This window comes from Coenobita brevimanus, chromosome 21, assembly GCF_032717465.1.
Source record: "Coenobita brevimanus isolate Jiangsu-jjx chromosome 21, ASM3271746v2, whole genome shotgun sequence".
NCBI classification, from domain to species: Eukaryota; Metazoa; Arthropoda; class Malacostraca; order Decapoda; family Coenobitidae; genus Coenobita; species Coenobita brevimanus.
The window spans coordinates 36746310-36771865 of record NC_136974.1 but is presented as its reverse complement, the minus strand read 5'-3'; the positions used below and the strand labels follow the sequence as shown (position 1 = coordinate 36771865).

General features: G+C 40.2%; 1 protein-coding gene across 1 annotated transcript; it reads right to left on the bottom strand.

Moving 5' to 3' along the window:
* Window positions 1-1391: 1391 nt before the first annotated feature.
* Window positions 1392-22299, bottom strand: rngo (DNA damage inducible 1 homolog rngo). Its single transcript, XM_080266607.1, has 9 exons — window positions 22204-22299; window positions 20915-21110; window positions 18146-18322; window positions 13057-13179; window positions 12625-12758; window positions 10952-11072; window positions 7224-7456; window positions 2684-2915; window positions 1392-1609 (listed from the first exon to the last, which is right to left on the bottom strand). The coding sequence occupies exons 1-9, from the start codon at window positions 22297-22299 to the stop codon at window positions 1392-1394; spliced, it is 1530 nt and encodes a 509-aa protein (XP_080122733.1).
* Window positions 22300-25556: the final 3257 nt, after the last annotated feature.

Below are 25556 nucleotides of genomic sequence, written 5' to 3'. Positions count from 1 at the left end.
CCAGGGTTCCTATGCTCCTCTGTGGGGTGACATGATTGGATGATGGATGGATGGATGGATAAATGATATGTTACCTGTGGACAATATGATGAACGTAACTGTGAAATATTCCAATTACATGATTGATCCGCTGAATGTGGATATAATCACTTACACTGTGGAGTTTTTCAGTTACATGGATGATTTAAAAGCTTCAGCTGGGAAATAATGTACAGCATTTCAGATATGATGTGTTACTTGTGAAGGAGATGATGGCTATAACTGTGGAACACTTTAGTTACAGCGATTTATATGTTATCTGTGGATTACAGGATATCCGTAGCTGTGGAATTTTTCAGTTACATGACAGACATGTTAACTGAAGAGCAAGTGATGGCTGTAAGTGTGGAATATTTCAGTTGTGGCTACTGACTTGTTCGCAGTGGGATATGTAATGGCTGAAACCATGAAATTTTAAAAAGTTAAGCTACTAATGTGTTTTCATGCTGAGTGTGACAGCTGTAACTGCAGTCATAATGGAATGGTATGGTAGTTTATCATTTTACATCATGCACAGTGCTGATAATTTCAGATGATTTGTAACCACTTTCTGAATGTCTGAAATAGGTACAACGGTATTAGTTGCAGAGTATAGCACGTGAAGTGTTTGGTGCACTGATGAATATCACTGTGACTAGTAGTTCAAGATTACATATTAAAGTAGGAATGGATTACTTGCTACAGTGTAGGTTGTAATGAATACTAAGATGGTCCTACTTGAACTGGTTAGTTAAGTTTTGATTGGGTGCTTGCCTGGATGTGAGGTTATGATATTAGTTACTGCTGCAAGTACTGTATAACGAGAAAATATTAACCCTCTCATGACTATATCTACTATCGAATATATTCAAGTCAATGCCAGATTATCTAAATTAGCTGAGTAAGTATGGGAGCTTGAGAGTGTTAATGCTGGTGCTATTAGCCCTCTCAAGGTCAGGATAACTCTAATCAGAATTCTGTTCCAGTTAACCCGATATGATTTTGTTCAGTTGAAAAAGTGGTCATAGCAGCCTAAGAGTATAATTGTAGCAACTTTAATTATCATACTTCTCTGACTGGTTTCATGGATAAAATAGTAGAATATGTTGTGATGATCAGGTATGACTACAGTTGAAGCTTTAATGATACTGTATTTCAAAATGGGATGTGATGATTCAATGAACGTATGATGACTATTTTGAAAAAAATATGATACCTACTTTAAAAGTCTTTGTTTTATTACTTTTTTGTGGCAGTTTGGTGAAATAATAGTTAGTACTTGTTGTGGCAGAGGTGTCAATGTGATGATAATTCTTGTGATTACTTGGGCTGAATGTGGTGATTGTACAGCTGCAACAGTGACTGTGGTGGTGCTACATCTTAAGTGACTTTGCGAAAAGTGCAGCAATGGCTTGTGTCTTGTTGCCATTCTGCCGCCGGAGCTCATCTATCGCCTGAGCCCTGCTAAAGCCTATCTGCATTATCTCCTGGATGTCTGAGTCTGAGAAGTTGTCCATGGGTGCAGGATTGGAAGAGCTGTCTCCAACTGACTCTTCTGACTGTGGGTTTGCAGTGCTATTCTTCTGCACATCTACAGATTATTAACAGTAAAAAATAAGGGAGGAATTTGAAAAACATGCATACAAATAAATACTCCACTACGAAAATTTCATCATCAACATTCCTGATTATTTCAAAGTTAACAAGTTAAACATCATCAACATCACCTAAGAGATAAGATCCATACAAAAAGAAAAAGAATTACAGAAGAAATAATATTAGGTGGTAGGTGGGGGGCACGCCATCCACTCACTCGATGTAGTGCTGCTTTGGGTGTCTGCCCTTTCCTCTCTTCCTTCCTTCCTCTTCTGTCTTTCTTTCCTTCAGTCTTTCCTCATCCTTATGCCTATGGGTGACTTTACACTCCCTCTTCTTTCTATCCTTCACTCTTTCCTCTTCCTTCTGCCTGTGGTAACTCTACACTGAGTGACAAGCCAAATGGTTTCCTGTACACCATGAAACCATTTACTATGCTGGGTGGTAACCATATAACCATATTATGATGCCTGGTGGATTAGTGGGTAATTAAGGTGCTCCAATCAGATTGTGCCTGTCTAGCATCAAAGTGATATGCATATTGCACTTTCAGATCCTCAGATTCACATAGTAATCATATTGAACTTCTGTTTAATATCAATGGACTGTGGTCTAATATATTTAGACACTCAGCAAGAGTAAAACTTAGCATCTACCAGACTAGGTCTTCTCCAATTAGCCTGAAAGAGTAAGGTTTTACATTAGTTTCATCTTGTTCCTTTCATAATTCGTACAGGGTACAGATACTTCTTTAACGCATTCTTCCAATCAAGAGGCTCTTCTAAGACAGCAGTTCAGTATGCAGTGTCACCCTGGAATGTTCTGAACTATGGTCATCTAGGTCTGGGTCCCTGCACCATGACAGAGGTGAGACTGGTTGTTACTATTTACTATTACTGATGACATTTTCTTTCTTTCTTTTTTTTTTTTTTAGTTAAGTATGAAAACTAAAATATTTATATAAATCTTGTACCCCTGAATAATTAAATTCCTGAGGCTTTCAAGATTGCTAATAACTGACAGTATAGGTTACAATTCAGTTTCTAATGGAACAAATCCTTACCTTTACTGGTGCTAGCACCATCCTCACTGGTTTTCCCTTCTTTTGCACTGGCAGACAGAGCTTGAGCTAGTGCTCTGTCTTCACTTTCTTTAGCTGCTGCCTCAGACTGCCGACGCAACTCTTCTTCACTCATGGCTGTGAGACGGGCACATTCAGGCAGCTCACTCTCACCCAGAAAGGAAGTGGATGTGCCAGTGGTACCAATGTGAAGTTTATTATTCTTTAAGTCTATGCACATCTGTAAAAAACAGTACCCATTACAGGGTTTTGTTAAGGAGACCCTTTATATGAATCATTTTTAGATAGCATAGTGTTACTTGTAGAATTTAATCAACAGGAAAATGAATGTGGCAGATAATAGTAATATTACAGTCGGGCTCTGTTATGTACAAAAAGTGCTCTCTAGGACACATTTTTCAACAGCAGATGTTCTATCTATCTATCTATTGCCAGACGTCTCAATCCCGTTTGGGGTGGCCACAAACAAATCGCCTCCAAGTCGCCCTGTCCCCCGCCATTTCACCGCTTAAAATAAGCGCATTCTTGGGACCTTTTAAGAATACCACGGAAAAAGAAAAGTACCAGTACATTTCAACTTCAACAACCAAAATGAGAGCAAATATCCACCTCATACTTTATATCCATTCACAATGACTGATACGTTTTCTTGATATTGGGTCAAGCATACCTGAGACACACATGACTCATGGCATAGCAACAAATACTTGGATCTGTCCTTACCTTCTTAATAATTTTCATACTGTCTACCTCATGGCAAGTTATCATCACAATGTCAACCTCAAAAGAACAACGAGGCAAATTCCATGGGGGGGAGGAAGCATACCCCACATTGATCTTGTTGGTTTGTCACTCGTGTGTGTGGAAGAGTTTTGCTATTTAGGAGACATGTTATTTGCTGAAGGCTGGGCTAGTGCAAGGAATGGTTGGAAGAAGTTCAGTGAGCTGTTGCCTCTCCTGACATAGTGAGGGCTCTCCCTCTGTGTAAAGCAATCTTTGTATGCAGCATGTGTTAGGAGTGCAATGCTGTATGGTAGTGAGACTTGTAAAGTAAAGGAAGAGGATATTCACATCCTCAAATGTACAGAAATGACAATGATCAAGTGGATGTGCAGTGCATCCTTGAATGCGAGGCCTGGAGGGGCTTGGATTACGATGGAAGAGTTTTAAGAGGTAGGATGGGACTGGAGTGCATTGCTGTTGTGATGAGGAGAGGTAGACTGAGATGGTTTGGGCATGTGGAGAGGATGGGGGATGACAACTGGGTGCAGAAAGTGAGAAGTGTTAACATTAGGGGTAGCGTTATGAGAGGCAGAGCGAAAAAAACCTGGGACGAGGTCACTGAGTGTGACCACAGGGATAAGGGACTGAACAGGGAGGGTGCCAGAGATCGAGCACCATGGATTACTGTCATTAGGTAATCAAGGCCAAAGCATGCAAGCATGTTGGAGCTGTTATAAATGAAATGAAATGAACATGGTATTTTCATGTACACTCATTCTGAAGGCTGCAGTGTGATTAAAAGAAAAAATCTGAAACAAAAACATGATGTGTTATTCTTTCTTAGGGGGCATGCCTACTAGGAATTCGTGTCTACATCCTAATGCTACTGTGACATCATTAAGAATGCTCAGTCAAATGTGACAAATTACATATCACGACTTCTAATACCACAAACAGAGCTGATGAATGATGCAATCTTTTTAACCTTCTGTTTTTGTGACACATTTTTTTCAGCACTCCCATACAAAACCCTCATCCCAATATGAGAGCACTGAACATGTCTATATAACAGGCTATAGTCATCTAATAGTGATGGGGGTTGCAAGGAGAGAGCATGCACAAACCATTAAAATCAACACCAGGCACCATTGGGATTCAAACCTGCCCTTGATGGCAGCATACCTCTGCTATCTGTGCCTCTCTATCAGTCTACAGCAAAATGTTTTAATGTAGCAGAGGGGTTGGATATAAAAAAAATTGCCTCTATATCATCCAATCCCCTGACATAAGGCTGCCTTCCATCCAACTCACACCATCCTCATTCATATACCTCTCCAAATAGCAATTATCATCATCATCACCATCTGGACCTCCTTTCCCACCCTAGGGCAGAGTCAGGAGTAGCAACATTCAGACAGCTGAAGTCTGCCCAATTCAATGGGCCACACTTCCATTCATTCATCTTTCAAGCCCGCGGAATCCTGGTTCCATCATGTAGGGCAAAGAAATTTGCCCACGTCCTGTAGCTTCACATATACCTATCTAATAAGAGTCAATCCGAATACTGTCACGTTAAAAAGGGGTGCCAAATCTCTGGTTATGCACCTCTCCGCACAAAATTCATCCAGCCAGCTTGGTTTCTTGTCAGTTCCTTAGCCTCGCCAACTTCCATAACTCTCGTCCTCACACACTCCTCCACTATATTCCTCCACGTTCTTCTTGGCCTACCGTGCCTCCTTCCTCCTTCAGGTTCACTCAGATATACCTTTTTCACTACTCTCTTGTTATTCACTCTCTCCACATGACCATACCATCTCAGTACACTCTCTCTGATTCTGGTGTCCACAGATTTCCTCACTGCACACCTTTCACGTATCACATTATTCCATATTCTACCCACTCTCTGTATGCCACATACATTCCTCAGCAGTCCCATCTCCACTGCTCTTACTCTTGATTTTTCATGTTCATGTCACTTCTTACATATTTCCAACAAGCACTTCATTCTGCTCTCTCCACTACACTTAATCATCTCTGCATACACCTTATCAACCCCGGCTGCTTTACCATTTTTCAACCGCTTCACAGCATTCTTCACCTGTGTGAGTGTCGCATTTCCTGGCACTGCATTCCTTCTTTGTATATCCCCAAAATCAAGAATGTCAACTGTAACTTTGCTTTCTCCATTCCCATTCATCAGACTTCCAAAATATTCTTTCCATCTGGTCCTTACTTCAGCCCCATGGGTTAATAATCTACCACTTACATCACTCACACTTTCACATTTCCTTCCACTGTCACTTCTACATCTGCACCCCTCTTTCCAGAAAAACTTCCTATTTTCAGAGTAATTTGCATTCATTTTTCTTCCTAGATCATCATTTACCGCCTTCTTTTTCCTCTTGACTAGTCTTTTTACATGCTTCTTGATCTCAACATATTCACTTCTTATTTCAACTGAACCCCTGTCCTATATCCACTCTAGCCACTTCTTCCTCTTTTCCTCCACTGCTCTCTTAACCTCTTCAACCCACCATGCCGTACCTTTCTTCTTTGTTGTTACTCTTGCCACACCACACACCGCTTTAGCACTGTTAACTAAGCAATCCCTATATACATTCCACAAGCTGTCCAGAACCATTTCATTCTCATTCACTGATTCTAAATCCTCCCCTACTTTGGCACTGTATTCATCTGCTATTTTTTTGATCCTCAGCTTCTCAACTTTCAGTCTCTCTTCCTGACAACTCCTCTCTCTCTTTCGTCAGCCTCACTCCTCTCAGCTTGATCTTGCATACCACAATCACATGACCTGACAAACCTCCACATCGTCCTCTCACTGCCCTCGTATCAGTAACACTACCCAGCATCGATTTCTCTACGAGCACGTAATCAGTCAGGCTCCTTTCAACATGATCTCCATTCCCTCTATACCATGTACATTTATGTGCATCTTTGTTTAAAATATGAATTACAAATGCACAAATTCCTCTCCAGACACATGTCCTTCAGTCGTTTTCCATTATCATTCTATCATGGTACTCCATTATTACCCATCATATCATTCACAGGACTAGTGCCTACTCTGCAATCATATAGCCCATTACAATCACTTTATAACTCCTGGGCATTTCTCCTACTACTTCATCCAGCTCATCCCAAAACCTGTCTTTTTCTGTCTCACTCCTGTCCTCACATGGTGCATACACTGCAATCACTGCCACTTTCACCTTCTGAAACTTGAACTTAAAACACATACATCTCGAGCTGACACATTTATAATCTCTTATTCCACTCTGCCACACTTCATTCATCAACAAAGCAAGCCCTTCCTTGCATCTTCCATGCCCGATCTTACACACTTTACACCCTCCCACTCCTCCACTTCACACCCTTTCATCTTAGTTTCACACAATGCCATCACGGCATATCTCGCACTCTTGAACACATTCACCACTTCCATCCTCTTGCTCTCCTCATTCACACCTCTCACATTCCACATGGCCATGCGAATCTCACCATTTGGTTGGGGCCCTGGGTAGGTATCGGGCCCTCCAAGGCTCTCCAAAATGTGTGCCATATATTTAGTGATTTTAGATAGGGGTATCTGGGGAACACTTAACCCTGCCACAAACCCTGGTTACATGGTTACCACCAGGCATAGTAAATGGTTTTCTGGGTACAGGAAACCATCTGGCTTGAAACTCAGTGTAGAGGCCATAAGGCAACACTACACTGAGTGAGTGGATGATGGGTGCCCCCACATACCAAATAGCAAACACACAACACATAAAAATGAACTAACCTGGTGCCTCTTCAACATATCAAGTCCCAGTAACATATCCATTGGCTGTTCCTCTAAAATACTAAATGATGAAGCCAGGAAATCTTGCTCAATCTGTATCTGACCCATGTGGACGCGGCCAATGATACGCTGGGTTCCAACACCTTTTGCCACACCTGCCCACCTCGTATCCACCAATCTCATGATGTTGCACCGCTCTGCACATGCCTCTGACATGATGGTCGTTTGGGCACCTGTAGAAGATTAAGAAAAAATGAATTATAATAATAATCACTTCATCATCACCATTCTAAAACAGTTTCTCTAAAGAGAATTGAAAAAAAAGACATCACCAACACTATCCTAACCCTATTTCTTACAAGTTCATTTTGTTACGCATGCTTCTGATAGTTCTCCTGCATTAGTAGCTACTTTCCTTTTTCCTGCTTCTGGACCTACTCACCCATTCTTAGGTGGGAAAAATAGTCTTGATGATGATGAAAATATGCAAACAATGTAGGACCCAGGAAAAGAAATGTTAAAGGCATCATACATTCACTTATCATATCACGCTATCACCTTTACCTTCCATGCCTCCTCTTTCTGTCAGCATCACTTACATGCCAGCCTAATGTCCTCGCCACTCCTTATACTATTTATTCCTTCCAGCATCTACCCATGTCCTGATACTGTACCTCCACACAGTACATCTTATCCTCTTTAGTTTGTGCTGTATAGGATTTCATGAGAATATTCAGACGAATACTAAAAAAAAAAAAAAAAAAACTTTTTTCAATTAGTCACAATGAGACTGATGCCATCAGAATAAGCAAAATACAAATATAATCATCATCAAACAATCCCTTCAAAGGAGCAGAGAAGGAAGCTGGATGTGGGGGAGCATCAGGGGGAGAGTAGAAAGAAGACTGAGATAGTTTGGACATGCTGAGAGGACTGACCCAGTGAGTTGGATGAGGAGGTGCAGAAGACTTTTGGCTCTGGGTAACTGATGAAAAGGAGGTAGACCATGAGAGACATAGGATGAGGTGGTGTGTGCTGACTTTATATCTAGAGGCATTACAGTAAAACAACTGGAAACATGCTTACTGGCTAACCACTCGCGAATATGCCTGCTCACAACAGAAGAGTCTGGATGCAGTTCACCTCACCCACATGTCTGCACTTAAATATAACACTTTGAAATCACAAGCCTGTAACATAATATGGTATACTGTACTGAATATAAATATCCACGGATATATATGATGATCACAAGTTATAAGACATATGCAAATGCAGTCATGGAAGCACATGTGTGGTGTGGCTAAAAGTAAGATCTTGTAAGATAAATCTGGACAGTGTCTGGTAAAGTACGGTACATAATTTTTTCTTTTGCCCAAGATTTTACTGTTGCGTACACCAAACACTACAAAAAGTTTTAATTCTGACTGAATTTACAATACAGACAGTGGAAAAATGATCAAAACAACAGTTATATATATACCACAGATCTTAACCCCTCAGGCCAGCCCCAGGGACAAGTTTTCAATTTTCAAAAAAAAAAATATTTTTCTTGATGTGAAGAGAATCATTTGGTGCACCTGGCAATGTGTTTCTTAGCTTCCTAAATCTATCCTGTGATTCGCTGTGATGTGTGGAAGAATTCATAAAATTACTGTGCATGTGCCATTAACATCTAATCATATAGGAAAAAACATCTGAGATAAACTGACCACCTGAGTGCTTAGGATGGTAGGGTCATGTAAACATACCAGCAACCTTTGTTCCCTTCCCATAACTGTTTCCAGTTTTTTATAGCTCACATTAAGGCATCAGGCAATAGATAGATAAACAGATAGTTAAATCTAAATCACTGACACTGGCACTTGATGGCGTTGTTCAACACCGGTGGCCGCTGAGGGATTAATATGATGAAGTAAGCCAATTGCTGGGACTACAAGCAAACATCCTTCATCTTAAAATCTGAAGTGTGTACATAATTTTTCCTCAGATAATATTCTCACAATTTGTGTAGTAAATTCAGTAAGCCCTGTGCATTACAGTAAAACTATAGGAAACAGAAAAAACAATATATTGCTCAGTACTGGACACTGTATAAGCCATTACAGTAAAATCATAGGAAGGAGAAAAACAATATACTGTACTGTATAGTATTGGGCACTATCCAAGCCTATGTTTATGAGACCTCTTCAGCCATCTGGTTATTGATGTGTGTATCCATTCCTCTAGAACCCAGTTTATCTAGACAATCTTTTAGTATGGACCACCTTCAGCACAAATTAGTTCAATTTTGCTGGGTTTTACCATACTAGTGTGGAAGTGTAGGACAAAACAAGATTGAGGCGTGCTATCTGATGATCCTGCCTGGCTGTTACATGGAAAACAGATGTACTGGTAAAACTTAAAATGAATGTACGTGATGACTCCAAGATGACATTAGTAGTTTATTCTTGCTGCTGCCAGATAATTTTATTCATCTTAGAAGACTCTACCACATACTACAGGAGTTTATATCTAACCACTGCACTCCAGTCTGAAAAATCCCTGCTAAGCTAAATAAAAGTCTCTGAAAGTAGCAGACATAAACTAAGAAACACACCATTGGACTGAATGGGTCAGTAAGAAAAACATCAACAGACTGAATGGGTCAGCACACTGTAAAGTGCATCCTAACTAACTATGGTCCAGCTAAGCTGATCTGTCATCTACAGAACACTGTAGATGTGAATTAGGTAAACTATCTAACTCTATGGTGGAAATGTCAGTTTCCTCTGGCATTAGCACTTCAAGAAATGGTAGTATGAACTTAACACAGGTTGCATCCCTCCCCCTCCCCTTTTTTTTTTTTGAGAGTCATGAAATGGATCTAACCCACAGATTACTGTATGGTGCATCATGATTACATTAGCTTAAAAAAAAAACACACACACTCAATGTAATGAAGCCTCATGGTACAGTCAGATGGTTTCTTGTAATCCAAGAAACCATTTACTACACTGGGTGGTAGCCATATAACAAAATGATGCCCAGTAGTCTGGTGAGTTTAGATGCTCCAACCAGATGGGGCCAGTAAATGTTTGCATCTTAAGGATGTCTGAAGCTATTGCTCACACAATGCTGCTCAAGGACAGGTGTGGCTGGTCACCCCCATCTTAAACATTGGGAATGAATAACCTAGCTCTAGATATCTATGCTCCTGATGGGGCTAAAAAGGACTGGATGATGAGATGGACAGATGGATAATGACAACGATGAGAAAAGTCATTATGAGTGGTGGAACCAAAAAGAGTGTGCTACAAGATAGATTTGGCATTAGAAATCCCAACACAATTTTGCAAATTGGAAAAAGATGGTTTGGTTTGAACAACCTGAGAGGAAAGAGGAAGATGACTGTTTGAGGAGGGACACAGGTGGGTGTGAATGTACAGGGAAGAGTGCTTGTAGACAGACAGAAAAGATATGGGGTGAGTCGAGCATGGAGACTTCCAGGCTATGGGAAAATGGCTAAAATTTGAGACACTACAAAAGGTACAACAGTGTGAAAGGACCTACATGTTAGTACAGTAACTGGTCTTTAAACACATGGTTACATTACAAACAACACAAAAAATTATTATTCAAAAACACATCAGTCAAAAACCAAGTAAGATGGAAAGCTGTGATGTATTTCAGAAGCATTACTATAATAAATATACAGTGTAAGTAAAATTCAGAACTCATCAACAAACCTGAGTCAATAAAGGCTTTGACATCATGACCATTGACTCTGCAGTTGATGTACAACATGTGAACTGTGCCAAAACTCTCAGGGTTGTACTCCATTGCAGCTTCCATGTTTGCATTGATGTTCTGTCAAGAAAAGGTTTTTATTAGCAAATATGAACAGTCCTTCTCTTTCTCTTCAGTGGAAATATGGGTTGGGATGATGAGAATGGGGATGATGGGAAAACATCATCATCATCCAAACCTGCTTTTCCACCCTAGGGCAAGGTGAGGAGTACCAACATCCAGACAGCTGAAGTTTGCCCAACACAATGGCCCATGCTTCCATTCACTCATCCGTCAAGCCCACGGAATCCTGGCTCCATCAGACAGGCCAAAAAAAAAAAAAAAATCACCACGTTATGTAGCTTCACATACACCCATCTGACAGAGTCAGTCCGAATGCTGTCACGTTAAAAATGGGTGCCAAATCCCTGGTTTTGCGCTTCTCCGCACAAAATTCATCCAGCCAGCTCAGTCCCTTGTCAGTCCCTTAGCCTCACCAACTTCCATACCTTTCTTCTTCATACACTCATCCACCATATCCTTCCACCTTCCTCTTGGCCTACCTCACTTCCTCCCTCCTTCAGATTCATTCAGATATACCTTTTCCACCACTCTGTTGTCATCCATTCTCTCCACATGACCATACCATCTCAGTACACTCTCTTTGATTCTGGTGTCCACAGACTTCCTCACTCCGCATCTTTCACGAATCACATTAATCCGTATCCTATCCACTCTCTGCACCCCACATAGATTCCACAGCAGTCCCATCTCCATTGCTCTTACCCCTGACTTTTCATTTTCATACCACACCATAGTCTCACATCCATAGGTTAAAGCCGGCACTAACACTCCTTTCATGTAAGCCTCGTGCAGCTGCAACACTCAAGCCTCTGTTTTTTATCAAGGCCTTCATTGCACCAGCTACTTTCCCTCCTTGTGTCACTCTACTTTCCACTTCTTTTGCACATTTTCCTCTCCTTTCTATCACTGAACCCAAGTATTTGAACTCTCTCACCAGTTCCCGTCTCTCTCCATTCACTGTAACATCACACTGGGTGTCACCTTCTCTCTCGATAAAAAACAACTGATGTAAATGAAATATACAGACCTGTATATCCCTCTCAGTATAAGGAGGTTTACCTAAGTTCAATAATGTCATGTTAGCCAGATCCAAATAAAAAAACAATGTCTTCAGGCTAATAGGGTTATCTGAGGTTGCCTCTAACCCTATGTGTTCCAGGAAAACCAATGCCTGGCATTAAGAAGGAAAAACAAAAACAAAAATCTCAAACTCAATGGGGTGCAAGCCAATCAAAAGGTAACAATGTCAGTATAGAAAATTTTACCAAATGACCGTAGCAAAGGTCATGAACAATACTGTAAGTGAAAACAAAATCGTAAGTTGAGTGGATGTGTGAGTCTATATCAAAGGTTACTATGTTGACCATTCTTCTATTTTTATAATTTTCACCTTCCTGTTTCGAAACCCTACCCATTAAAATTTTTTGTGGCCTATCCTACCAGAGAGAGAGAGAGAGAGAGAGAAAGACATGATGATGAAATAGTGGTTGCAAGATATGGGGCTATAAGCATAACTAAATAAAAAGTAAAAAAAAAATTTCAAACTCACCTCCTGCTGTATCTCCCTGGCAATAAGCTGTTGTGCCTCCATGTCTAACGGATCAGCAGTCAACAGCCTGATTCGTTGTTGTTCCCTGTCTCGCCGCCGCTCCTGTTGTTCACGCAGGACACTGGCAAATGTCTCTGGGGAAGAAATGGCATTGCAAACAATGAATAAAGAGCCATCGTCCATCTTCGTCCCATATCTGTGTCCTATCATATGTGACAGCAAGAGTTTACATACTTTAACTTGAAATAGGCAGACATAAACAGCATATATCAATAGGCAGCCTGGTGAAATAACAAGTAATATAGGTACTAGAAAAGTTAGAAAGTAACAGTAACAACATTGTACTGGCAGACAAATGGAAAACACAAGATAAAAATGAAGAACTATAACACATGCCATTTTCTAGCAGTTCCCTCCTCAATTCAGACTCACCTAGGTCTCCACTAGTGAGGGCGTCGGCCAGCTTGGGGTTGTTGTGGCGGAGGAGGGCCAGCTGCTCAGGATTGGCCAGTAGCATGTCCCGAATCACAGCTGGGTCATCGCCACTGCTGCTACCTGCCATGTCAACATTGCCCATACTAAGTTACTTGTATCACAGCAGCTGTACTGAATGTATGGGTAGATCCTACTTAATTTCTTCAGGCTCCTATGACTCACTCTAGGCTGAATATAATTATTAGGGGTCATTGTACAGTAACGCCAACACATGCAAGCATGCTAGAGCCTGTAAAACAATACAGTACACTACACTGGAGTCATTCCATACATAAGAGGGTTAGCGCTTCACTCTGATGTATTTTTCATCTCAATTAATATATCATTGCACATCATCATCATCCACTCCTATGTTGCCACATGAGAAGCATAGGAGCCCAGGGCTAGGCAAGTTGGTCCTGGCATTTAAGATGAGTGACCAGCCTCACTCATCCCTGAGTGGCATTACATGAGCAATACACCCCAAACCACCCCTTGGATATAAACCTGCACAAGCTCAATGGAATTGGAATGTCTTAATTACTCATTAAACCACCAGGCACAATAATATGGTAATATGGTTATCACCCAGTGCAGTAAATAGTTTCCTGGTGTACAGGAAACTATTTGGTTTGTCACTCAGTGTAGAGTCACCCATAGGCAGAAGGAAAAGGCAAGAATGAAGGAAAGAAAGAAAGAAGAGGGAGCATAAAGTCACCGGTAGGCAGAAGGAAGACGAAAGAATGACAGACGGGGAAGGAAGGAAAGGAACGAAGGAAGAAAGAAAAGGGGACACATCTGAGAGCAGCATTACATTAAGTTGATGGTAAGCACCACCACCTACTGTACAACTATCATTATGTCAAGAAGTACCTCTAATACAGTACCGATTCAATTAAAGCCATGTCTACTTTCTACCTTCTCCAGCTCCTAGTGACAATTTTAACATTCAGGTTCCTACACTGACTCATCTGAATACAACTGGGTGATATCAGTTAGAAAACTAGGGTTATCCTGACCATAAAATGGTTAATCTCTTCAGTATGACATGTCTCTTGTCTGTTCGCTGCACTGTTGCATCTTTACTCTTTTCTATCGCTACTTTAATGGTCACTGCTCCTCTGAACTGTCTGCATGCATTCCTCCACCTCTACGACGGGCGCGTAGCACCTGTCTAGCAGCAAACTCTCATCCCTTTTCTGTCCAACTCTCTAATGCAAGAGTTAACCGTTACTCCCAGTCCTTCATTTATGCAACAGGTCAACTCTGGAACTGTCTCCCTCTGTCTGTATTTCCTGCTGCCTATGATCTCCAGTCCTTTCAAATGCAGTGTGTCCAGGCATCTCGAAATGAATGGATCTTGAATTTGGCTCTCTCTTGCACTTTGTTTTTCTCTTGGAGGGAACTCTTATTGCAGGCTCATGGCCTTTGGTTCCTTCTTCCTCGCATTAAAAAAAAAATAAAAAAAAATAAAAAAAAAATAAAAAAAGTTTTGTACTGATGAGGTAAAAACTGTCCATTTAAAACACTGTATTATTTCCTGATCAGCTGATGACCCTAATCTAATTCATCAATCATCATCATCATGCTCCCACTTGGGAATTTCCCAAAAGAGGACCACCATGATGACAGTATTGTCTCCACGCTACTTTGTCTGCATAGAACTCTCATACTCTTCCTTCCTTCTTGTCAATGTACTGGTCTGGTCTCTTCTTCCATATTACACTTAGTCATCTGCCTTCAGCTTACCCTCAGTGTTACTTTGAGACTTTTTTTATTTTATTATTATTATTATTTTTTTAACCACAATGGGCCCAGGCTAGACAGTAAGTCTATGAGGTCCAGCAGTCTTCTTATGCACCATCAGCAAATAGTCTCACACATCCTTCTATTAACAGTGACAGCATAAACACCCTCAGGCTACTACACTCACTCTCAACTAAAAATCACCTGGCAAAAGCAGAATATTAGAGTAGCAGTACCCATGACAGGACTAATTTTACCATTAATGACAATGTATGACAAGCTGAAATCGGCTTGTGTACGCAGATTTTTTTTCTGTGGTTATTAAATTTAAGAAGTACCTAAATAATGAGTACAAGCAAATCTTACTGGTCTCCAACTTGAGCATAAAGAGCATCTGCTATAACATACATTATACTACACTGAAAAGCAATTCAAAAAGTTTGCAATTGGTATAAAAACAGGTAGACCGACAATACAAGACAGAATATAACTGAAGATAATGCTAAGGCAATTATTTCCCTAAACTAAAAACCACGAATGACAATTATTCATTCAAAAAACCTGTGTATACAGCTTCAGCTAAAAAATAATCTGCACTTATTAATTTTTTTTGTGATAAAAAGGTAAATACGAGCAAACAAACCAAAATGAGAGAAGAACATAAAAAAAATAACAGAAAAAAATGTAACACTTGTACTGAAAATTACTGAACAAATACAGGTATACTATAACAAAATTAAGGTACAGTACCTCACATAAAACATATTTCAGGGAACTTATTAAAAAATAAAAATAAAAATAATAGTACAACACAAGGCAGGCAATCATGGGAGGTAAGGAAGGTTGGCAGGAAGGGCTGGGGCATGGCAACAGTATACCAATATAACAGAAAAAACACAGGGTAGAACATATATTGCACATCCCTTGTTTCTAATTAAAGAATTATTATGTTACTGGGATGGTTCAGTCAATGTTTCCAACATTATGCATCATTTTCTAATTCCCATAACCCTCTTCATACTAGACTGCATGACTGCCAATTTCATGACGTACGCAGAATGTCTGCACTCCCCCCAGCAGGAAACAGAACCTTCCTAGTAACACAAAAGATATGGGGACACAGTATATGGACCACTCTGTACTTCAACAAAATGGAACCAAAAAGGTAAATAGGTGCACCTATAATACTTACTATCCAATCAGTTTTTATGGACCTATCTGCTACTGGCACATTAGCCTTTGTTAGTGCTTTCTAAAGCCCTTTTCCAAAAATTCACACACAATATATCTAACACTAACTTCTCCCACTGTACTCCAGTAGAATTTGTCCTAACTATCTGCCTTAAAACAAATCCTCAGTCAATGCATGAATGTAGCTGTCAACCTTAGAACCTGAGAAAAAGTAACTTATGTTTCGTAAGATTTTCCTCAAATCAATCAGACTAACATCCATTCAATTTATAACCAATGTGTGATTACTTACGAGTACTAGGCATGAAAAAATTATACATAATACTATAGTCGCGGCGCACGACTCTGAGGCTGTCATGTTCGTACCCTGGCAACCTACCATTCAAAAAGTGCATCCGATTTCGTATCATATTATACAAGAATCATATTATTATGCACGAATATCATACACTAATATAATTGTACACGAACATATTACACACGAATCACATGCGTCTCATATTATACACGAAATCAGATGCACTTCTGAATGGTAGGTTGCCAGGGCACGATAATAACAACCTCAGAGTCGCGCCGTGACTATAATACATTCAATTAATCCTTGAAGGCTACTACTGTACCTACAGAGGTTCCCATCTTGTGTAACAGCAATAATTCAAACAAACTTATCAACCTCTATATATCAAAATTTTAATAAATTAACACGGAAATAAAATGCATGCCAGCAATTTTATCAGCATGAACTACTTGCTGAAACTAAACTCTACTAGTTCAAAATATGGTGAGTTCAGTAATGACAACAACTATACAGTACACACAACAACACTACCCTTAAAGCTTAATTAAGTATGGTTAGCATTCATAAAACACATCAAGAAGCACCAATAGCAAATTAAACCAAGTAATTCAGGCAGCAACAGGTCTTGTATATCAATTTTCACTTTGTTAGGATGAAGTATTCTAGTTAAAAAGATATGAATAAAATTACAAAGATATAGAGAATAAAATACAGTGAACTGCTTAATAATAGCCGTAAGCTGAATATATAATGATCCTCTAATATGTTTCTGGCATTGGTATATTAATTAATAATTATATCAAATACTGTTCACCCCTTTGATCATAATCATGTTGTTGTTGCTGCTTTACCCATCTGTCTGGCTGTGCACACCCATCAAACGCAAACAAGCAGCCACCTTCCTGTGGCGACAGCACTTTGCTAGACCAAAGAGGGTCTTTCTACATGACAAGGTGTGGGGGAATGGTGGAGGCATAGCCCCCATGAGGAAGAGCTAAATACAGCAGATATGTACCAGTGGTAGTATCAGTTCACACTTTGGCTACATGGTAGATGTGGTTGAGATCCCCACCTGGGAATACCGTGCAAGGCCAGCTACCATGTCACTGCCATGTTAATACCTCCTGGGACAAAGGTAACCAGACAATTACTGTACTACATTTTGGTTAGCTAATGAATGTTACAGCTTGCCCATGGGTAACCCGCGACTATGCAGGGCAGGGGCATCGATCTTCCATGAGATGAATACCTTTTCCAACTGCATACACTTATCACATGATATAGTTTACTGGTTTATTCTAGCTATCTCTTGGCAATTTTACTCAGATTAGGATACTTTTTTTTTTTCTTTTTATTCAGGGGGTTTGATATACCCTTCATAAACTTTTCCAAAGTAAAATGAAATTATCTGGAAGTACCATGAATTACCATCACTTGAAAGAAGTAATGTCACTACAACTTTACTAATGTTTGAGTTCCATGCACAGTACATAAAATATGAGTTGCTCTCTCAGTAATACATCACCAAATCCTTATCAGGAGTTGGCATTTTCAATGTAGATATGATATTTCCCATTTTATTCTTGGTATCCCCCAACAGTATTACAATGAAGATTTTTCAAACTCGAGGAGTCAGATATTACCTTCATTGGGCCCATCAACATAAGATGTCTTATTTGAACTAAATAAAACCAACTGGAGGTAACAAGAATGAAGCAAAATTAAATACGTCACAGAAGGGCACTGAAGGGCAAAGGACACTAAAAAAAAGCTACAAACACTGCAAAAACACTGACTCTCATGTCTCCCCACCTGCCAGCCCCAAGACCCCAAAGTCCCCCTCCTCGCCCCCCTCACCCCCCACGCTGCTGCCGTTGGTATTCTTGCCGCTGCTCCCATTACCATTGTCTCCATGGGTCGGGGGTGGAGGTGCACTCGGCTCTTGGCTGCCCGGAAGTTGGATAGAACCAAAATCTATCAGTCCGATATCTGTCAGGGAAGCAAATTATTGTAAGTTCTTGATTTAATACTGTTGCCTATTTTCTTTCCCCTTGTAAACAGTCCATTGTAAAGGGTAAAATGATTGTCTATCAATGTTACGTTGCTGCTTATTTAACCACATGCAAAACTAAAGGATGATCCTATCATCTAGAATTATGTAGGCCAAAGTTCCAACAAATGTCAGTAGTGCTATGAGTGTTTGCTAACAACAGTACTTCACTGAGAAGAGATGTTACTACTACATCACTTGCATATTTGGGATATGACAGCTACATATCAGCAGGAACATACCACAGTATACTGTATGTCAAAAGGGGAAACTGAATGGGTCCAAACAGTATGTATGATATAGTATTAATATAAACATTACTGAATTATGAGAATAACAAAATGAATGATAATGTACTGCAGTGCGATCCTTTTATTGTACAGACATCCCTCGGTTTCGGCAGTTTTCGTTATCACTGCGAGATGAAAATCTGCACATCTGCCATTATGGAACATTTTTCAGCTAAAAAACATAATTCTCATGCACCCCGAGCTGGTATAACAACAGTGCTCTGTCTGTGATTTCAGATGGCTTTGAGGGATTCAAAGATGAGGTCTTGCTCAAGTTAATCCTAGGTGGTGGAGATCACTAACTCTCCACTCCCAGCCTCAGAAACTCCTCAATTGGTAGAGAAGTGGCTTGCGGTCCTACCGGACCCAGGTTCAAATCCCTGCTAGGGCAGGGAACAGTTTAAGGATTTGAATTTCATTACGGCAGACTTTACCGATCTACCAGAAGACCTGCTGACATGTCGTAAACATACCCCCGCTAATACCAATACATCAGTCCTGTATGAGACAGACCTAGCATGTATTCAATAAGGACGGTGAGTGTTAACGCCAAAGTGGTGACATGTAGAGGTGTACGATATGTAGGAAGATTACTGGGCCTTGGGAGCAGGCTGAGAAGCCTATGCCCAGAGTCGAGCACATTTAAAAAAAAAAAAAAAAAAAAAAAAAAAAAAAAAAACTATTGAACACGTTCCTTCCTTATTTTGCCCTTTTCATCACTTTCTATTAACCTAACCATATCTACTGTATGTGCAGTTCTGATACTTACCATTTATGTACTTTGTGGGTCTGATTTGTCGTACAGTGGAAAACTTCAGCTTGAGTTGGGATTCGTTTCATTTCGTTTTTAAAGGCTCCAACATGCTTGCATGCATTGGTCTTTGTCACCTAATGGCAGCTCTCCATGCTGGTTGATCTCTGGCAGCTTCCCTATTTAGTCCTTTATCCCTGAGGTCACACTCAATGACCTTGTCCCAGGTCTTTTTCAGACTACCTCTTGCTACCCTACCTACAACATTAACACTTCTCACCTTCCTCACCCAATTATCATCCCCATCCTCTCCACATGCCCAAACCATCACAATCTACCTCTCCTTATCACAACACCAATACACTCCAGTCCCATCCTACCTCTCAACTCTTCCATCGTAAACCCAGCCCCCCTGGACCTAGCACGCAGGGACGCACTACACATCCACCTAATCATTGTCATTTCTGTACGTCTGAGCCGGCGAATATCCTCCTCCTTTACTGCCCAGGTTTCACTACCATACAGCATTACACTCCTAACACATGCTGCATACAAAGACCCCTTAGCACGTAGGGAGAGCCCTCTCAATGTCAGAAGAGGCAAGAGCTCCCCGAACTTCTTCCAACCACTTCTCACCCTAGCCACAGAGATAGCTCCAGCCCCATCTCCAGCACACAACATGTCTCCCAAATAACAAAACTCTTCCACACACTCAAGAGATTCACCAGCAAGTTCAATCCTTTTATGCCTGACAATCTCCACCTGCTCTCCCTGACACACCGTACACATAAAAGCAGCATTATCTCGCAGTCTACCTCTGATGCCACTACATCTCTTGAGCACCCATTTATCACAAACACCGCACAAGACAATTACTTCCCACGCCCTTGTGGCCCTCTATTATAAAAACTTTCCTACAGTATTATACATCAGTAAAAGATTAAAATATAGCTGAAAATACAATACAGTACAGTACAAATAATACCCGGTACAGTAATATAGCACCTGCAGCAGCCAGGGCACCACCACAAACTCAGCCATCACACAGGACTAGATACAGTAGTCAGAGCAATAGGGCGAGGAGCACTGAGGGGTCACAAGGGAAGTCACAGCACTACTGCAACTAGCAAGGCATGGAGGGGCCACAGGCTAAGACACAACATTGGGGGATAGCCACTGTGTTTGTCACAAATGCACAAGGTACAGATAGGTCTTAACTACATGGGTCCCGTGTTTCAGCTGAATGATACAATTACTGCTGTAAAATGCACAGTACCATTGACTGCTTCCCGTTTCTAAGCCGGATACTGCCTAATTTCACTGGATATTGTTTTAATAGAGCAGAGTTGAAAGCGCTGGACAATGCGATAGGTCAGAAATTGTCATGACAGATAACAGAGATTACTGTACCTTGGAAGGAAGTAATACAGACAAAGTTATATAGTGACTCCATAATACCAATGCATTACTCATACTGCTAAAGAACATACCTGGAAAAGTTTGGCCTTGCTGTGGTTGTTGTTGCTGTTGTCGTCGATGTTCTACCACACGCCTGAGGAGTGTCCCAGCTCTCATGATCATCACTAGTTCCCCATCCCGCACGCCATAGTCACGTAAGCTCTTTTTATTGTCAGTGAGTGGTCGTGCATTGAACACCACAACCATTTCACCAACTGGGATACCAACCTATGGAGGAAATGAAGAGCATGATGGAGAGACATACGAGAATGGAAGGGGTACAGTACTTGGAATTGGATAAGAATGCAGGGGAATACACACACAGATATGATATACAGTACACTGTAGCATAACTCAGACCAAATCATTTATCAAAATCATCACACTTGAATTTCTAAACATTTCAATGCATGGAAGGTGCAGGGTGAAGTGTCTTTTTGTTCTAACAGTTTACCATATCCATGTTTTAGTGACCCAAGATTACTAACCCTACCACATCAACACAGGCTCATGTCCTCATGTTAGTAAGATCCTGAAAGCTATTCGGTGGGACTGTGAAATCCAAGGGTACCTGGTACTTTTGACTCAGTCCCAAAAGGTTAGGGATGACTGTGAAAAAGGCTCTAAGTGGCAGTCCTGTGTTAAATATCATGGAGGGTCTGGAGGACAAAGCCCCCCAGTTAGGTTAAGCTCAGTTAGGATAGGTTAGATTAGTCTGGATTATTAGGTTTTCTACAGTTCTAAATGCCTGATGCACTGAAGAGATCACCTATAATCAATGCACCTTGTCAGTAAACACGTTACCACAGGTGAACTGACAGCTTCTTTAAATACCAAAAAAGTAATATTTAGTCTTACCTGTACACCTTTGGTAGTCTAAAATGAACATATAACTGTGCTAGATGCTATTATAGAAGTACTTGCAGCAAGACTGCAACAAGGGAGACGGAACTGTTGCACCCATGCTAAAATTTTACCAAAAACATGGTACAATATTGCATAAGTGGAATTTCTCTCATATCTTTCACCATAATCAGTACAGCAACAGTCTAAAGAAGCTACTGAATTCAAATATTTCAATACATGCTGACTAGGCTAATACAACAAAGACTTGCTAAAAATGGTAAAGAGTGAAAGATACAGCTCACATCCAACAGTTACTGAGAAATGCCGGCACAAACCTACCTCAGTTATCGATAAAGCATTACAGCCGGAAGTAAGAAAGTACAAAAGGAAACCTGCGGCTCAAGACGTATGTAATACTACGTCGTGGGGAAAATCCAAAAAGTCATACGAGCCCACTTTCCCATTCCCTTCTCACCTCCATTTCACATAGGGCCTTGAAATTTTCCAGTTCCAAGTCATCAGCCACTTCGAGAGGGATAGTATCCGTCTCTGTGTTGATCGAGATACGCATTTTGGCTTGTGCTGAGTGAGTGGCGACTCTGTGAACAATGACGCAGCCTCCCGTCAGTACTCTCACCTCTTGAATGTTTGTTTACATCAAGAAAGTCGACGCTTTGTGACTGTCTTGCTGTTCCAGAAAAATAAAAGAAATATTTTGATGGTATTTAGTAATTGCACCTATCTAAAAACAAAATTCTTTGAGAAACTACGATTTCTCATCAATAGTTATATATTAGGATAAAAACTGCATTATTTCGACTTCAATTTTTTTTAAAGCTTGCGACGTGTGCGGGAACGAGGTCATTCCACTTTTTTTTTTTTAATCAGCGGGGCATTCTAATGAAATATAAAGTGGTAGAAAAGAGCCCCAGAGTCGGCGTAAGTTATTTTCAAGATCCATTAAAAAGAAAAAGTAGAAAGAGAGCAAGACCGAAGGAAAAAAACAAGAAGGGGCACTGAGAGAATGCAGCACCCACACCTTTAACTACAGATGTCCAAAGCGGCCCACTTAGGGTCAGTAATATTGGCTCAATATAGTGACATCATAATTGATCAATAGTCACATGTATCAGTGCTATCAACCTTTGAAGTTCTACAGTAGCATACCGCTAACATGGATCATAGGTACTTTTGCAATGGAGGGACAGTCCCATGACAAAGGGAAAGTTGTACTTAAATGTTGCCATTAGTAGTTACACATGATTCATAACTATAAAATGTATACTTAGTACTGACATCTAAACTATGTACAGCTTTACATAGGTTGGGAGCTAAATAGTTACATACAACTGAACAATTATCAGTTTCTTCCTCCACGACCTTGTCAATGGTGTTCTTAGACACAGAAATTTTCTTGATCTTTGAGAAAAAGCATATCATCGCAGTACCATAGGTTAGGTTCGCACACTTCTTCAGTTGCCAAACCCAATTTCTGGAAGGCAGAAACTTCTCAGCTCCTTCTTGAAGTTTGTTCTCAGTTGATTTATTTTCTTTTTCACGTCATCTTTCTTTTGTGGCTTCTGGGTATTTCTCTTGATATCTAAGACGTATTATATTAAATGCTCTCATTCTCTTGCTTCTGTCACTATAGTCATCACACTTGATCTTTCAAAGGGCGGGGGGTCACGATATACTTTTGTGACGAATCGCCATTCTTCTTGTGTGTGTGTGTGTGTGTGTGTGTGTGTGTGTGTGTGTGTGTGTAACTCGACATCCTACCGGGATGATCTTGATACACTCTTGAAAAATATTGATCAATGTTATTGACGTTGCCACCAACTACTCATTATTATTGCCATCATGTCACTTAAATTCAAACCCATTTGGATATCATCAATATATTGAACAATCCATCAATATAACCCATACACGGTCAATATTATTGTCAATATCAAATATTGATGAATATTAGGCTACTGACAGTGAGTGGGCCGCTGAAAGGCCGGCCGAACATTCAGCTTTACCCTGTGGTCCTATGTTCGATCGGTTGTTGTTATAAACGAATTGTATCATTCATGTCTGGCCTCCACCCTTCTACCAGTAACTTTGGCTTTTGATCTACTAGTCTCAGAACTTTTCCATGTGACTATAACCTTCAACCTATTGTTCTCAAAATAATGGGTCAACTTCTGGAAGACCCCTCATTCCCTTCAGGTTTGATTATATGAGTTAATAGGTACACACACACACACACACACACAAAGTAAAACACTGACTTGCCGTCGCTTGGCTAACGCGAGCGTAAAAGCCTTTTTGTAAGATGTACAGATATCGCACACAGGGTTTACAATGCCTTAAAAGAAGATTGCTATACATAAGCAAAATAATATGAAGAAGTACTGTGTGCTGTATAAGCAAAATTTTATATATATATATATATATATATATATATATATATATATATATATATATATATATATATATATCAATCAATCAGTCAATCATTTCCTGTGGCACCCTCGGGGATGCATAGGGCCTCGTTGAACTCACACCACCACATCCTATCTTGTGCTAACTCCTCAAGATCTCCCCAACACTCATCTCCAGCTTCCCGTCTCATTGTCCTCACCCACGTCTCTTTTGGCCTTCCTCTACCTCTCCTACCAAGTGCCACCCACCCTGGTGTACCTCGTACTATTTCCTGTCTCCTATACACATGTCCTAGCCACTTCCATCGTGAGAACCTAACATATTCATTGACCGGCTGCACTCCCGTTATTTCTCTAATTCAACTATTTGGTATCCTTTCCCACCACTTAACTCCTAATATTCTTCTAAGTGCTTTATTTTCAAACACCAAGAATTTATTTTCCATAGTCACTGTGCTGTACCAAGACTCGTGTCCATAAATTAAGATACTCCTAACCATTACCTTATAAAGTTTGATTTTTGTATGCACAGAAAAATTTTTATTATTCCAAATATTTTTAAGCATTCCCATTGCCTGATTAGCCTTCTTTAACCTTTCCTCGAATTCAAAGTTCAAAGAACCATTCTTGGCTAAATAAGTACCTAAATATTTAAACCTATCAACTTGCTTTACAACCATACCTCCAATTACACATTCCTGCGCATTTTCCATATTCATATTGATTATTTCAGTTTTTCCACAATTAATAACCAAACCCACCTTGCGACCTTCACTCACCAAACAGTCCAACACTCTCTGCAGCTCTTCTGGCCCATCACAAATCAAAACTATATCATCTGCATAATCTAAATCCAAAAGTTTCCTGTTCTCTCCCCAAAGTATACCTGCACCGGTTTCTGTTCCAACGCGTTTCATAATGTAATCAGTGACCAATATAAATAGTAAAGGCGATAGAACACCACCTTGAATTACTCCGGACTTGACTTCAAACGAATCACTCAGACAACCATCAACCATCACTTTACTATATATACTATATATATACTATATACTATATACTATATATATATATATATATACTATATATATAAAATGTGCTTCAAGCTATGGTTGAAGATGAAGTACTGGAAATATTTTTCATGAATCTCTATGCTGTAAAGTGGCAAAAGTATCTAGTTTTGCTATAATACCACTTTTGTAATGATCATCGGAGCCTTGATATCTCTTACTAGCTAGCAGGTTGTCAGCCGCTGAGTGACGGCAGCGCTTTTTGTTTTATTTATTTAATCGGATGATTTTAATATGCTCTATAGTTAGGTACACTCACATGAAAATTGGCTTTCGATTGCATGTCACATTGTGGGGGATTCCAAAACCTGCATGTAACTCATTCTGTG